The following is a 15114-nucleotide window of genomic DNA, read 5'->3' as shown; positions in this document are numbered from 1 at the left end:
ATACGTGGAGCTTCTGAGTCTGATCTCTTTCCTCTCATGAACAAGAGGTAGCAGCTAGCTTTTGCTGTGTAACATACCACCCCCAAATGTAGTGGCTTAAAACAACTGTTTGTTTAGTTCACTATTTTGGGGGGAGGGCAAAAATTTGTGTTATTCTTCTGGCCTCAGCTGGGCTCATTCACGAGTCCGCAGTCAGCTGCTGGGTAGGGGCCTTGCTTCTGGGCGTTGGCTGGATGTTGACTGGGGTGATGGGTGGGGGGCAGGCACTGAGCCATGTGTTCCTCATCATACAACAGGAGATCCTGGGCTTTCCACCTCACAGGCTTCAAAGAGGTTGTTGTGTATGCAAGCGTGTGCCCCTTTGCCCACAACTGTAGTGCATGAAGCCAGAAGTCGGAAACATCTGTTCACATCGTATAGGGCACCAAGTTTAAAACCATGACAGTGACTCCAAAACTGAGTTATTGCCAAACCAATAAGAGGTTCCTCCTGATATACTGCACTCAGAGGAGCACAACTTCAGTTCAGTAGTATTCCTGCCAAAGATGTGCAACCTGAATCTAATCATGAGGAAGCTTTAGCCAAACTCAAGTTGAGAAACATCGTACAAAATCACTGGCCTATACTCTTAAAAATGTCAAGGAGGGGGGCTTCCCTGGTGGCGCAGTGGTTGAGAATCTGCCTGCCAATGCAGGGGACACGGGTTCGAGCCCTGGTCTGGGAAGATCCCACATGCCGCAGAGCAGCTAGGCCCGTGAGCCACAACTACTGAGCCTGCGCGTCTGGAGCCTGTGCTCCACAACAAGAGAGGCCGCACACCGCGATGAAGAGTGGCCCCCGCTCGCCGCAACTGGAGAAAGCCCTCGCACAGAAACAAAGACCCAACACAGCCATAAATAAATTAATTAATTAATTAATTAATTTAAAAAAAAAATGTCAAGGAGGGCTTCCCTGGTGGTGCAGTGGTTAAGAATCCACTTGCCAGTGCAGGGGACAAAGGTTTGAGCCCTGGTCCGGGAAGATCCCACATGCCGTGGAGCAACTAAGCCCGCACGCCACAACTACTGAGCCTGTGCTCTAGAGCCCGCGAGCCACAACTACTGAAGCCCGTGCGCCTAGAGTCCATGTTCCGCAACAAGAGAAGCCACTACAATGAGAAGCCTGCATACCATAAGGAAGAAGAGCCCCCACTCACCGCAATTAGAGAAAGCCTGCATGCAGCAACGAAGACCCAATGCAGTCAAAAATAAATTAAATTAAAAAAAGAAAAGAAAAATGTCAAGGATAAGAAAGAGAAAGAGGGAATTCCCTGGCTGTCCAATGGTTAGGACTCCGCAATTCCACTGCAGGGGGCGCAGGTTCGATCCCTGGTTGGGGAACTAAGATCCTGTAAGCCTCGTGGTGCAGAAAAAAAAAAAAAAAAAAGACAAAGAAAGGCAAGGCAACTGTTTTGGATTAAAATAGACTAAAAAGACTTGACAACGAAATGTAATTTGTGATCCTAGATTGTATTTTGGACCAGGAGAAAACAGCTATAATTGATGAAATCTGAATATGGATTTAAATTAGATAATAGTATTGTATCAATGCTTAAATTCCCTGATTTTGGTAACTACTGCAGTTATGTAAGACAATATCCTTGTTCTTGGAAATATATACCAAGGTTCTTAGGGACAAAGTGACATCATGTCTACAACTTATTCTCAACTGGTTCAGAAAGGAATTACAGGGACTTCCCTGGTGGTCCAGTGGTTAAGAATCCACCTTCTAATGCAGGGGACGTGGGTTTGATCCCTGGTTGGGGAACTAAGATCCCACATGCCATGGGACAACTAAGCCCACACGCCGCAGCCAGAGAAGCCCGTGTGCCACAATGAAGAGCCTGTGTGTTGCAATGAAGCAAAGACCCAGAGCAGACAAAATTAAAAAAAAGAAAAAGAATTACAGATATAGATACACATATGTACATATTCATATATGTATACATATACATGTATGTGTTTATGTATGATATATATTTTCTCTATATATATCTATACATATCTGTATCTATCTAGAGAGAGAAAATGATAAAGCAAATGGGGCAAAATGAAAACACATTAGTAAATCTGGATAAAGGGTTTATGGGAGTTCCTTGTTTTTTAAATTTTTCTGTAACTTTGAAATTATATGAAAATGAAAATTTCCCCCCAAATGATCTACATACTCCTCCCAAAACAACAATAACAACAACAGGAAAGCACAAAACAAAACAAAGCAAAAACAAAAACATGAAGCAAATCCGTGATGCCTATCAGCTTATGTAAGGACTGATGCCATTTTAGCAAGTGAGCCCTGTGTGGGTGTCTTTGAGTCAAAGCGCTCAAGAGCCCCGCATCCAGGGCAATTTGCCTGAGCCTAGCTTGCCCCCCTCCCCTCCCCTCCAGGTCAACACGGAGAGGCTTGCGTGGGGAAAACTGGAGTCTTGGTCCAACAGGGCCTGACTTGTGAGGAGGCTTCAGATGGGTGATGAAGGGGCTCAGGAATGCATGCTGAGGTGGGGTTAGGGTCAGAGGGCTGCTCTCTCTCGGACTTTCCAGAAAAGCAGGATGGATTCCCCATGATCCCTCAGAGAAAGAGCCCTGTCCCTGTTCCTCTGCCTTTCCTTCTTTAGAAAGAGCATGTAAATGGCTCCCAAATGGCTCTTCACTTTTCCTCAGGGGAGCCTTGTAGACAGTCAACAAGGGATTATCACAGTAAGTGAAGTAAGTCAGACAGAGAAAGACAAATACCATATGATATCACTTACATGTGGAATCTAAGATATGATATAAATGAACTAATTTACAAAAATAAAAACAGACTCACAGACTTAGGAAACAAACTTATGGTTACCAAACGGGAAGGGGGGTGGAGGAGGAGTAAATTAGAGATTATTAGCATATACAAACTACCATATATAAAATAGCAGATAAAAACTACTACATATAGGGATTTCCCTGGTGGTCCAATGGTTAAGAATCCGCCTTCCAATACAGGCGACTTGGGTTCGATCCCTGAACTAAGACCCCCACATGCCGTGGGGCAACTTAAGCCCGCACGCTGCACCTACTGAGCCTGCGTGCTCTGGAGCCCGCACGCCACTAGAGAGAAGCCCACGCGCCACAATGAAAGATCCTGCATGCCGCAACTAAGGCCCAACACAACCAAATAAATAAATAAATATTTTTTAAAAACCTACTACATATAAAGTAGATAAACAACAAGGTCCTACTGTGTGTGTGTGTGTGTGTGTGTGTGTGTGTGTGTGTGTGTGTTGTGTGTACATGAATCACTTTGCTGTACACCAGAAACTAACATAACACTGTAAAGCAACTATACTTCACCAAGGGAAATCTGTGTGCCAAAGGAAGGTTAAGAAGCCAAGAAGAGGCTCCTGGGGAGTGCACGTGAGGTCTGGTTCAGCAGACACCCAGGTGCAGTATCACCTCTAAAGGTTGCCTTTTTCCTGATGATGCTTCATTGCACCGAGCCCTGGGCTGCTGCTTCTCTTTGGCAAGACAGGAAGCATGAAGGGTGCTAACTCCAAAAATGGCAGACATGTGCCTCATAAAGAGCCCAGAAGGAAAACAGTCTGTGGAATGTTCAGGAAGCTGCCTCCTGTGTTTCTCTTTTGAAATAAAGTTCATCATGAATGTAGACGTTTCTCTGTTTCCTTTCAGTATTTTTGTTTCACTGACAGTGAATTTCCAGCCCTGTGGTGACCTCACTTTAATAAGTGAAATTCTTTTTAACCAACTGGATGCTGATGAAATGAGCTGCCTCCACTTGGGTTCTCTGGCTCTGCTTCTCTTGGCATCTTGTCTGTGGAGTCAACAGCGTGGGGTCTGGAGGCTTCAGGTCTCCTCTCACCTTCTCCCTGTAGCACCCAAGGCTCACTAAGAGTGTGCTTCTGTTTCCCCCCGCTAAGCCAGGGCTGGCCTGGCTGCTCTCCCCGCCAGCCCACCTCACCTTCTTAGCACTGTATTTCACCTCCCCTGCATACGTTACTCCTACCTGTATCTCCCTTAAAAATAGAAATGGAATGATTCCCTTCCTTTATGTCTTCAAGAAGAGAGCTGAGGGTCTTCCCTGGTGGTCCAGTGGTTAAGACTACACACTTCCACTGCAGGGGGCACAGGTTCGATCCCTGGTCAGGGAACTAAGATCCCCCAAGCTGCAGTGTGGCCAAAAATTAAAAGAGAACTGAATGCTCACCTCTCAGGTGAGCAGGAATTTTTGAGAATAGCCACCTCCCAGATCTGCTTGAGGAGGCGCTGTGCCTCAAGATCAGCTTTGGGGAAATTCCAGCAACGATGGGAGACTGGAACCAATGAACTGCAATGCTTTGAGCAGCTGATAGAACTTATCCAGTTCAGGGTCTCCCGAGGGAGTGTGGAAGAGTCTGCACTCATTACCATTGACCTGGCACTGGCCAATTTTTCATTTATTTGTCCAGGGTAATGCAAAGCAGGGCTCAGACTTGTGGGTGCTTCAGATAGAGAGAGAGAGAGAGAGAGAGAGAGAGAGAGAGAGAGAGAGAGAGAGAGAGAGAGAGAGAGGACTCCTCTCCACCCTCAAAGAGTTGACGGTGTATAAGGACAAGTAAGAGATGAGTGAGTTTCCATGGCACAGAGGAGGAAGGTAATTAGGGAGACTTCCTGAGGCAGTGGCAGCTGAGGTGGAATTTGAAGGATTTTGTTCTGTGGGGATAATGGTTAGGGAAAGGAGAAGAGGACACTGCAGAGAAAACAGCTGGAGCACGGGCTACAAATCTGAGATACCAGTGGTTCTGGGGAGACTAGCTCTGGGTGAGCCCTTGTCCTAGTGCTTCAGAGAATGAGTTGGGTTTGGAACATCCCTGGGGGCTCGAGTGGCTGCTGGGCAGCCCAGATAAAACCACTGCAGTTATTCCCAACTTGATCTATAGATTCAATGCAATCTCAGTCATAATTCCAGCAAGTGCTTTTGTGGATATGAACTAATTCTATAGTTTATATGGAGAGACAAAGACCCAGAATAGCTAACTCATAATTCAAGAAGAACAAAGTTGGAGGACTGACATGACTCAACTTCAAGACTTACCTAGAGGGAGGGATAGATTGGGAGTTTGGGATCGACACGTACACATATTTAAATTAGATAACCAACAAGGATCTACTGTGTAGCACAGGGAACTCTGCTCAATAATCTGTAATAACCTAAATGGGAAAAAAATCTGAAAAGGAATAGATACATGTACATGTATAACTGAGTCACTTTGCTGTACACCTGAAACTAACACAACATTGTTCATCAACTATGCTCCAATATAAAATAAAATCTTTTTAAAATTAAATTTTAAAAGACATAAAGATGCAGAAATACAGTGTGGTATTGGTGAAAGAACAGACAAATATCAATGGAATCGAGTAGAGAGCCCAGAAATAGACGCACATAAATATAGTTAACTGATCTTTGACAAGGGAGCAAAAGCAATACAATGGAGCAAAAATAGTCTTTTTAATATAGGTGCTGGGACAACTGAACATCCACATGCAAAAGAAAAGAATCTAGACACAGCCCTTACACCCCTCACAAAATTTAACTCAAAACGTATCACAGACCTAAATGTAAAATGCAAAACTACAAAAATCCTAGAAGATAATACAGGTGAAAACCTAGATGACCTTGTTTATGGTGATGACTTTCTTGATACAACACCAAAGGCACAATACATGAAAGAAGTAATTGTTAAGCTGGACTTACTTAAGATTGAAAACTTCTGCTCTGCAAAAGACAGTGTCAAGAGAATGAAAAGGCAAGCCCCGGACTGGCGAAAATATCTGCAAAAGACATATCTACTAAAGGACTATTATTCAAAATATACAAAGAACTGTTGAAATTCAACATTAAGAAAATGAACAGCTCAATTTAAAAATAGGCAAAAGACCTGAACAGACACCTCACCAAAGAAGATACACAGGTGGCAAGTAAGCATACGAAAAAATGCTCCACATCATATGTCGTCAGGGAAATGCAAATTAAAACAATAATGAGGGACTTCCCTGGTGGTGCAGTGGTTAAGAATCTGCCTGCCAGTGCCAGGGACACGGGTTCGAGCCCTGGTCCAGGAAGATCCCACATGCTGCAGAACAACTAAGCCCGTGCGCCACAGCTACTGATCCTATGCTCTAGAGCCCGCAAGCCACAACTACTGAAGCCCGCACACCTAGAGCCCGTGCTCCACAACAAGAGAAACCACCGTAGTGAAAAGCCCGTGCACCGCAACGAAGAGTAACTTCTGCTCGCCGCAACTAGAGAAAACCCACGTGCAGCAACGAAGACACAGCACAGCCAAATAAATTAATTAATTTAAAACAAAAAACAATGATTTACCACTACACATCTAGTAGAATGGCCAAAATCCAGAACACTGATGACACCAAATGCTGACAAGGATGTGGAACAGAAGGAACTCTCATTCATTGCTGGTGGGAGTGCAAAATGGTACAGCCACTTTGGAACACAGTCTGGCAGTTTCTTACCAAACTAAACATACTTTTACCATGCGATCCAGCAATCACAGTTCTTGATATTTACCCAAATTAGCTGAAAACTTAAGTTCACACAAAAACCTGTACATGAATGTTTATTAGCAGCTTATTTTCCTAATTGCCAAAACTTGGAAGCAACCATGATGTCTTTCAGTAGGTGAATGGATAAATAAACTGTAGCACTTCCAGACAATAGAATATTATTCAGTGCTAAAAAGAAATAAGCTATCAAGCCTTGAAAACACATGGAGGAAACAAATGCTTATTACTAAGTGAAAGAAGCCAGTCTGAGAAGGCTATGTACTGTATGATTTCAACTATATGACATTCTATAAAAAGCAAAACTATGGAGACAGTAAAAGGATTAATGTTTGCCAGGAGTTAGGAGGAATGAATAAGTGTAGCACAAAGGATTTTTTGGGCAGTGAAACTATTTTGTATGATACTACAATGGCGATGTATGTAATTATATATTCAAAACCCATAGATTGGGTTTATACAATCAAAACCCATAGACTGTAGAACATGAAGAGTGAACCCAAATGTAAACTGTGGCCTTTGAGAGATAATGACATGTCAATGTAGGCTCATGGATTGTAACAAATGTACCACTGTGGTACAGGATAGTGAGAAGGCTGTGCCTGGGTAGAGACGGGAACATGGGAAATCTCTGTACCTTCCACTCAATTCTTCTGTGAACCTAAACCTGCTCCAAAACTTAGTTTATGAGTTTTTTAAAAAGCAAGCACTCGGTAATAAATATGATATAATCCTCTTTACGTTAACACACACACACAATATCATATATTATCGCTTATATGTGGAATCTAGAGAAATGGTAGCGATGAACTTATTTGCAAAGCAAAAACAGAGTCACAGATGTAGAGAACAAACTTACGGTTACCAAGGGGGGAAGAAGAGGGTGGGATAAGTTGGGAGATTGGGATTGACATATATACACTACTATGTATAAAATAGATAACTAATGAGAACCTACTGTAAGCACAGGGAACTCTACTGAATGCTCTGTGGTGACCTAAATGGGAAAGAAATCTAAAAAAGAGTGGATATATATATATGTATGACCAATTCACCTTTCTGTACAGCAAGAAACTAACACATCATTGTAAAGCAACTCTACTCCAATAAAAAATAACACACACACACACACACACAGCTACATATGTAGTATACCTATGTGCATCTCCATCAGTATTTATTTGTAAATACCAAACCGGTAACAGTGTTACCATCAGGGTCGAGGTTGGGGGAGGGGAGAGGCATCCTCTACTCTACAGTCTGTAATTTTTCAGCATTTCACAAAGAGTAGCACTTGCTGCTGGGCAGTGTCTCTGGGTCCGCCTTTCAAGGAGACATTAGAGGATAATATTGCCTGGCCATTTAAAAATACAAAGTTGTGGGACTTCCCTGGTGGTCCAGTGGTTAAGAATCCATCTTCCAATGCAGGGGACATGGGTTCGATCCCTGGTCGGGGAACTAAGATCCCACATGCCGCAGGGCAACTAAGCCTGTGGGCCACAACTAGAGAGCCTGTGTGCCGCAACTACTGAGCCCACACGCTCTGGAGCCCACATGCCACAACTAGAGAGAAACCCGAGCACTGCAACAAAGGCCAATGCAGCTAAATAAATAAATAAATCTTTTTTTAAAAAAATAAATAAAAACACAAAGTTGTAGCACTTTGTAGCACTTTTATTCATTCAACAAGTATTTTTTGAGTGCTTCATCTGCACCAGGCATTCTGCCAGGTCCTGGGGATGCCAGGGTGAAGGAGATCTCAGTTTAAGGTGCAGGCAACACCCATGGGGGAGAGGGGGTTGCTTTTTGTTTTTCCTCTTCTATTGTTCCGTTCCTTTTGGATTAACCCAATATTTTATATTATTCCATTTTACTTCCTCTACTGGCTTCTTTTTTTTCAGTATTTATTTACTTGGCTACATCCGGTCTTAGTTGCAGCATGCAGGATCTTTGCAGTGCGTGGGCTCTAGAGAGCATGGGCTTAGTTGCCCCAAAACATGTGTGATGTTAGTTCCCCGACCAGGGATCGCACCCACGTCCCCTGCATTGGAAGGCGTATTCTTAACCACTGGACCACCAGGGAAGTCTCAAGGGTTGTTTTTTAAGTTTGTTTTTTCCTCCCAGGCTGAAAAAGTTCTGCAGAGTTTGGGAAAACTTATTGTGATTTCTTGTCCTCAGAGAAGCCGTGTGGAGACCCACCTTCCTTCCCACACACCATCCTGCAGGGCCACACGGGCTTGGAGATGGGGGATGAGCTGCTGTACCTTTGCGCCCCCGGCCACGTGACGGGCCAGCGCGAAACAGCCTTCACCTTGCTGTGCAACAGCTGCGGGGAGTGGTATGGCCTGGTCCAGGCCTGCGGGAAAGGTAAGCAGGAAAATAACTCCAGGACAGCTGTATGGACCGCTCCTCCTGATGGGAATTTTCTGCTGCTGCCCTGCTGTCTTGCTCTACTCCTTGGGCTGCCCCGTGAGTCTGAATAAAATTATAGCTGAGGTTAAAAAGACTCCTGTTGGGCACTTAGCTCCCGAAACTTGATCTGATTCCCCCAAATGTCCCCATTCCATCATCATCGTATGCCTGGGGGCGAGGCTTCTGCATCCCACCCCTGCCCAGCCCCCTTGGGAATTCTCCCAATGGCAGAAATCACTCTCTCCTATGACTCCTACACCATGGACCTCATGCCAGACCCTGAATTGTTCCCTGACCTCACAGGGTTCCTTTCTCCCCAAGACTCCTTCAGAGCCCACCTTCCTGATCCCCCATGACCTCTGGGTCCCAAGTGGAGGTTGCCGCTATAGAGGGGGATGACTCCAGCACCACAATGTTACTGAATTTATAGGACGGTTGGTCCCCAGAATGTCCGGCAGATCCTATGGGAGAACCATGATGAGACTAGGGTGCTGTCTTGTCTGTGAGCTTCATCCATGTTGTTGCCTGAGCTGTGGTGTTTTGGGTTCATTGCAGTTTACTATCTATAGTGTGAATACACCACCCATTTTTTCTGCTGGTGGTCATTTGGCTTGTTCTCGTGTTGTGACTGTCGAAAATTTACGCTGCGGTGATCGTTCTCCTCCACATCATTCGTTTCACATGTGAACACATTTCTTTTGGTTCCTGGCAGTGGAGTTGCTGCCCATGGGGTAGGTGTGTGTCCAGCTTACGTGGAGAGTTTTCTAAAGTGTTTTGACCAGTTTACTCTCCCACCAGCTGTGTATAAGAGCTCAGTTCCAGCATCCTCACCAACCTTCAGGATTGTGAGACTTTTTATCTTTTCACCAATCTGCTGACTACTCCATGGTGACCTGTAAAACCCATGTCTCTACCCAAGCACTTATCTAATCAGCATTTACTATTAGCATTTACTCAGTAAGTGTCTGTCCAAAATTTTTGCCCATTTCTCTAATTGATTTGATTATTTATGTTAATGTTGGATTTCTTTTTTACGAAAACTTTCTTAATGTGTTGAAATTTTTTCTCTCATTCTGTGGCTTATTTTTTCCTCTTGGAGTGTTTTTTGATGAATAGTGAGATTTTGTTGTCTCAAACTCTGTGCACAATTAAAAATTTGTTTTCTTGTTATTGATAGACTGACACGTTAGTAAAAATGCAATAAAAATGAGTTAGCATAAAACTAAAGGAAAGATATTCTAGATATAAATAAAAATTTTCCTTAAATAGACATAAAATTCCCCTGTCAAATTGTTACAAAAGCTTCTAAAAACTTCCTACTTGCTTGTCACATACTAATAACAAAGTTACAGAGTGGGACAAGTCCCTGAAACACAATTTGAGCCATTTTCTAGAACTTTCCTCTGTTGCTGCCGCTTTGTGGCAGGCAGGAGCTCCTGCCAGTTCCGATGGATTCACCTGTCTGAGAAAAGAGGCATAAGACCTGACTTGCTGCTTGTGGCATGTGTCGCCTCAAAGCAGACCCAGGCTCACCCTGAGGTGTCAGTGGGCTGGCTGTGTTTCTGGCGAGGCACCGAGGCTGCACCATCCCACGAGGCACGTCCACCACTAAAAGGGGTTGTTTACTGGCCCCAGTAGAATGAGAACTAAATGAAGGTTTTGTGTGTCTGAAATGGTGTTTACTTTCTCACCGCAAAGCAGAGTCATTGGAGCTTTCAGCTGCTGGGCAGAAATTCTGGTTGCTACACTTAGCTGAATATACAGACCGTTATAGTTTTCATTACTCTATAGATTTAACGTTTAAAGTATCTGTGTTATTATAAATGTGTGTGTGTGTGTGTGTTACAAGAATATTGTCACCAGGTGTTTGACTCCACCTTACGTGTATTTTTCCAGTGAACACCAACTTGTTTTGATTAAGGAACTGCTTCAGTTGGAGAAAAGTCATCTTGAGAGGGTGGGCCAAACAAGGGTTTTGGAGTTGGACCCATCTTGGTTTGGACAACAACATTCCTTCTACGGCCTACTGGCCATTCATTCATTCACTCTGTCCCCCTCCCTTCATCTGGCAGGGTCCCAGGTACTGTGTAATCAACGTTGAGCAAAACTGTCCCAACCCTAAAGGAAACTAGTAAACTGAATACCTTAGGAGAGACAGAGAAGCAGTAGATGATGAGGTAAAAGGGAAAGCTGGAAAACGAGGTGTCCCAGGTGAAATTTTAAAGGAAGTGTGTGTTCCCAGGTGGGAAAAGTGCTCAAAGGCTGCACAGGTCCAGTCAATGGAAGCTAAAAAGTGTGCACTGGTTTCACGGCCTATGAAGGTTCTGGTAGCCTCATGTTTTCAGTGTGTAGCTGGGGAGTGGGATGCACCCGGGCGGAACTGCAGTGAGCACAGGAATGGAGCTCAGGGCTACTAGGAAGACTGTTTCACTCAAATTTGTCACTGTTTGGGCATCTTGAAGACTGGCTAGATGACTTGGGTTAGATTCTCTAAAAGCGGAGCCTGTTCAGATGTCCATGGCTTGTTGGGGGAGAAAGGGAATAAGGGAGGCAGGGAAGGTGAGAGGGAGGAGTTAAGGATGTGGCCTCAGCTGGATCCTTGCTTTGCCTGATCCCTTGCTTTCCCTGATCTCAGCTGGGGAGCATGAATTGCACCACAGGGTTGGTCCCACTTGGAAGCAAGGGGACCGGCCTGAGTTCCTCCATATTAGTCTGTCATTGGCTGCAGGCTGCTGTGCACGGAGGGCAAGGCGGGTTGCAACCGCCCTAACTGAGGCTCCCATTCCTCCAAGGGTGGTCCTCCAGAGGAGTGGCAGCTGTGAACCCTCAGCTGCCCCTCAGCTGCCGTCGCTCACAGCAGCTGGGGGATGGGTGCACTGGTCTGGGAAAGGGGACATGAGCACCGACAGCATCCACTACAGTGGAGAACTTAGTTGCTTATTAAAGCATCAGTTCAGGAGAGCAGTGGTTTAAAGAAAAATTAGTAAAGTGGGGACTGCCTGAATGAGCATGATGAAATTTAAACTTTGAATGGTGAGCGGGCATGAATGTACAGGGGCACGCCCACCTGGGTGGTCAGTGAGTGGCCAGTGCAGGAGGGTGCCTCAGGCACACACTGCCCACCCAGGTTGTATGTTCACCTTGACATTATGGTCCAGCCTCAAGTGGTGCTGGTGAAATCTCTCACTTAGCACAGGGACTTTAGCCTTGACCATCAACCTGAATGGGTGGGGACTTCTTAAACTGCCATTTTCTCCCCTCTGCGTGTTGGTATTTCTCTAGCTTTGGTTCCTAGAGTCCAGGTCTGGGTCTGGCCATTTTATTTTCCATTCTCCTACCTGAATCCACAGTTGGTTTCCATTCCCAGTTGGGTAGCACGAAATGTTTGTCATACCTCTCTAATGTTCTTGGTATCCAACTATGGTTGGTTGTTGCCCTAATTATAGAAAAGTCCTGATGCTTTGCTCCTTACGCACGTGCACAGATTTCCATGCTATATTTGGTTTTCTTTGGGCTTCTTATTATACCAAGTCCCATATCTTCAAGGCCATATCCATCTCTGGCCACTTGTACCCTAGATAGTCTCTGACCTCCCAGCACTCCGAGTGGCCACCCCTGGCCATGTGACCATGGTGCCACACGTGCTTCCCTGGGCACACTGACAATTCCCCTACTTGCTGTCCTGGGTGCTCACTGCCTTCAACAGCTCTGCCCTCTCCTGACTCAGCACCCAGTGGTCCTATGGCCTCTACCCTGGTCTGCAATTACCCCAGGAAGGGAGAGACTCATAGACCCTTGCTCTCTGATTTGCCCCTTGATCCTCCTTTAAAACTTGCCCTGGGGACTTCCCTGGCAGTCCAGTGGTTAAGATTCTGAGCTTCGACTGCAGGGGGCACAGGTTCAATCCCTGGTCAGGGAACTAACATCCCACATGCCACATGGCGTGGCCAAAAAAAAGACAACTTGCCCTGACAAAGGGTATCTGCTAAGACAGGCTCTGAAAAGCCTTTAAGATTTTCCACTCCAAGCTCCATGGTTCTGTTTGTGCTTTCTGGTCTGTAGTATCAGGAAAGTGAGTGACACCAAGCTTGAACTCACTCTACCAGCCCTGCCACCTCTGAGTCCAACAACACATGGACAGCTACTCCTTTTCCCTTCCCTGGTCTGTTGCAGCTATGGAAACAAGACCCATTCCCCATTTGGGCACTGAGAAAAGAGTTGTCGTAAACCATGCCAAACCTGTTCCATGTCATCTCTGTTTTGGGAGTTGTTTTTTGTTCTTGTTTTGTTTTTTTAAACAACTTTCCTGAGGTTTAATTTGCATACAATAAACAGTAACCATTTAAAATATAAAAGTCTTTGAGTTGTCACAGATCTGTACACCCATGAAACCACCACCAGAACCAAAATACAGAACATTTTCATCTTCCCCAGGTCTCCTCATGTTCCTTTCTGTAAGAGGAGTTTTATACACTTTATTTCATTTCATCTTCACAAGTCTGAAAGTAGAAATGGCCAGCTCCAATTGATAGATGGGAAAACTGAGGGACAGAGAGGTTCAGTAACTTCCTGCGTCAGGCAGCCAGAAAGAAGCAGAGCCAAGGGACTTCCCTGGTGGCGCAGCGGTTAAGAATCTGCCTGCCAATGCAGGGGACACGGGTTCGAGCCCTGGTCCAGGAAGATCCCACATGCCGCAGAGCAACTAAGCCTGTGCGCCACAACTACTGAGCCTGCGCTCTAGAGCCCGCGAGCCACAACTACTGAGCCCGCATGCCACATCTACTAAAGCCCGCGCACCTAGAGCCTGTGCTCCACAACAAGAGAAGCCACCGCAATGAGAAGCCTGCGCACGACAGCAAAGAGTAGCCCCCGCTCACTTCAACTAGAGAAAGCCCGCGCACAGCAACAAAGACTCAAGGCAGCCAAAAATAAAAAAAGAATTATTTAAAAAAAAAAAAAGCAGAGCCAAGATTAAAACCAGGCACGTCTCATTCCAACATCTTTATGATGGCTGTGTGCTTCTCCAGGGGCCTCTAAAAAGCATCAGGGCTTGCTTTGTAAACTAGCTGTTCCCTCACTAAGTTCCTTTGCTATTTTCCCTCATTTCTAAAGCCCATCTTTTGTTTTCTTAAATTAACTTCCATTTCTGTTTTTCTCCATCTTCTAGACTTCCTTCATAGAGTAAAAGCCAGAGACTGGACTGAATTTAGAATCTCTTTGTCAATATTGCCATATTTGTTCAGAGGTTCATTGAACCAGTGGTTATTTCTGGCTTGTCTGGTTGTCTTTTTCAAAATTACTATTTTTAAAGGCTGTGTAGCCAAGACCAGAGGGAAAAAGAAGGCATGCGTGGGCTTCCATAAATGCAACAACATGAAAAATGGCAGCCCTGGGAGAGCCCAGGGTTCTGGGCCCCGGCCTGTATACTTCCGCCCCTGATAAAGGCACGACCTGGGCGACTCTTTTCTTTTTACTCCTGATTTCTATTGATGTGTAGTCTTTGGTTTTCCTAAAGTAACAATTAAATCTAAACACACAGGGAATGACTTGGTTTTTGCCAAGAGAGCCCATGGAGTTTACATTTCCTGGATCCGTTGGTCTAAATCAGGAGGCCCAGTGTTGTGCCAGCCCAGCTTTCAGGAGAGCGTGGGGGAGGGGAGGGCTGGAGAGTTGGTTAAGGAGAGCGCAGACTCAGGGGAGCAGAGGGAGGGGAGAGAAATTACACCTCAGCAGGCAAAGGGCTGATGTTCCCCACCTTGAGGCAGAGTGTAATTTTGGGTTGACATTCAGTGAGCAACAAACTTTACTGTGACTCAAGAAGGGAAAAACAGGCTTGGGATATTTTGTCATGAGTAGACTCTTTGTAAACAGTTGGTGTCTGTGTCTTCATTTGAGGTTTTGGCGAAACTGTGACACAGTGAGAGCCTGTTTCTGAGCCAGACCTTGACCTGAGAACCTGGGCAGACAGGAAGAGCTTGGCTCTGGGCCCTGGGCTGCCATCCAGGGATGCTCTAGGCTCAGGGAGCTCTGAAGGCAGAACCTCCAGACGGACAGGCAGGCAGACACACACACACACACACACACACACACACACACACACACACACACA

At 45.3% G+C, this 15114-nt stretch overlaps 1 protein-coding gene across 1 annotated transcript in view; it reads left to right on the top strand.

Moving 5' to 3' along the window:
• SUSD5 (sushi domain containing 5) overlaps positions 1–15114 on the top strand; it is a 39107-nt gene that overhangs the window by 15549 nt on the left and 8444 nt on the right. The window contains exon 4 of the mRNA XM_027088263.1: positions 8772–8960. Coding sequence (XP_026944064.1) covers positions 8772–8960 — 189 coding nt within the window. The remainder of the gene's footprint in view (positions 1–8771; positions 8961–15114) is intronic.

This window comes from Aethalodelphis obliquidens, unplaced genomic scaffold (assembly GCF_003676395.1).
Source record: "Aethalodelphis obliquidens isolate GAN/ISIS:26980383/991018 unplaced genomic scaffold, ASM367639v1 scaffold62, whole genome shotgun sequence".
In the NCBI taxonomy this organism is placed as follows: domain Eukaryota; kingdom Metazoa; phylum Chordata; class Mammalia; order Artiodactyla; family Delphinidae; genus Aethalodelphis; species Aethalodelphis obliquidens.
This window is presented reverse-complemented; position numbering and strand designations above follow the sequence as displayed.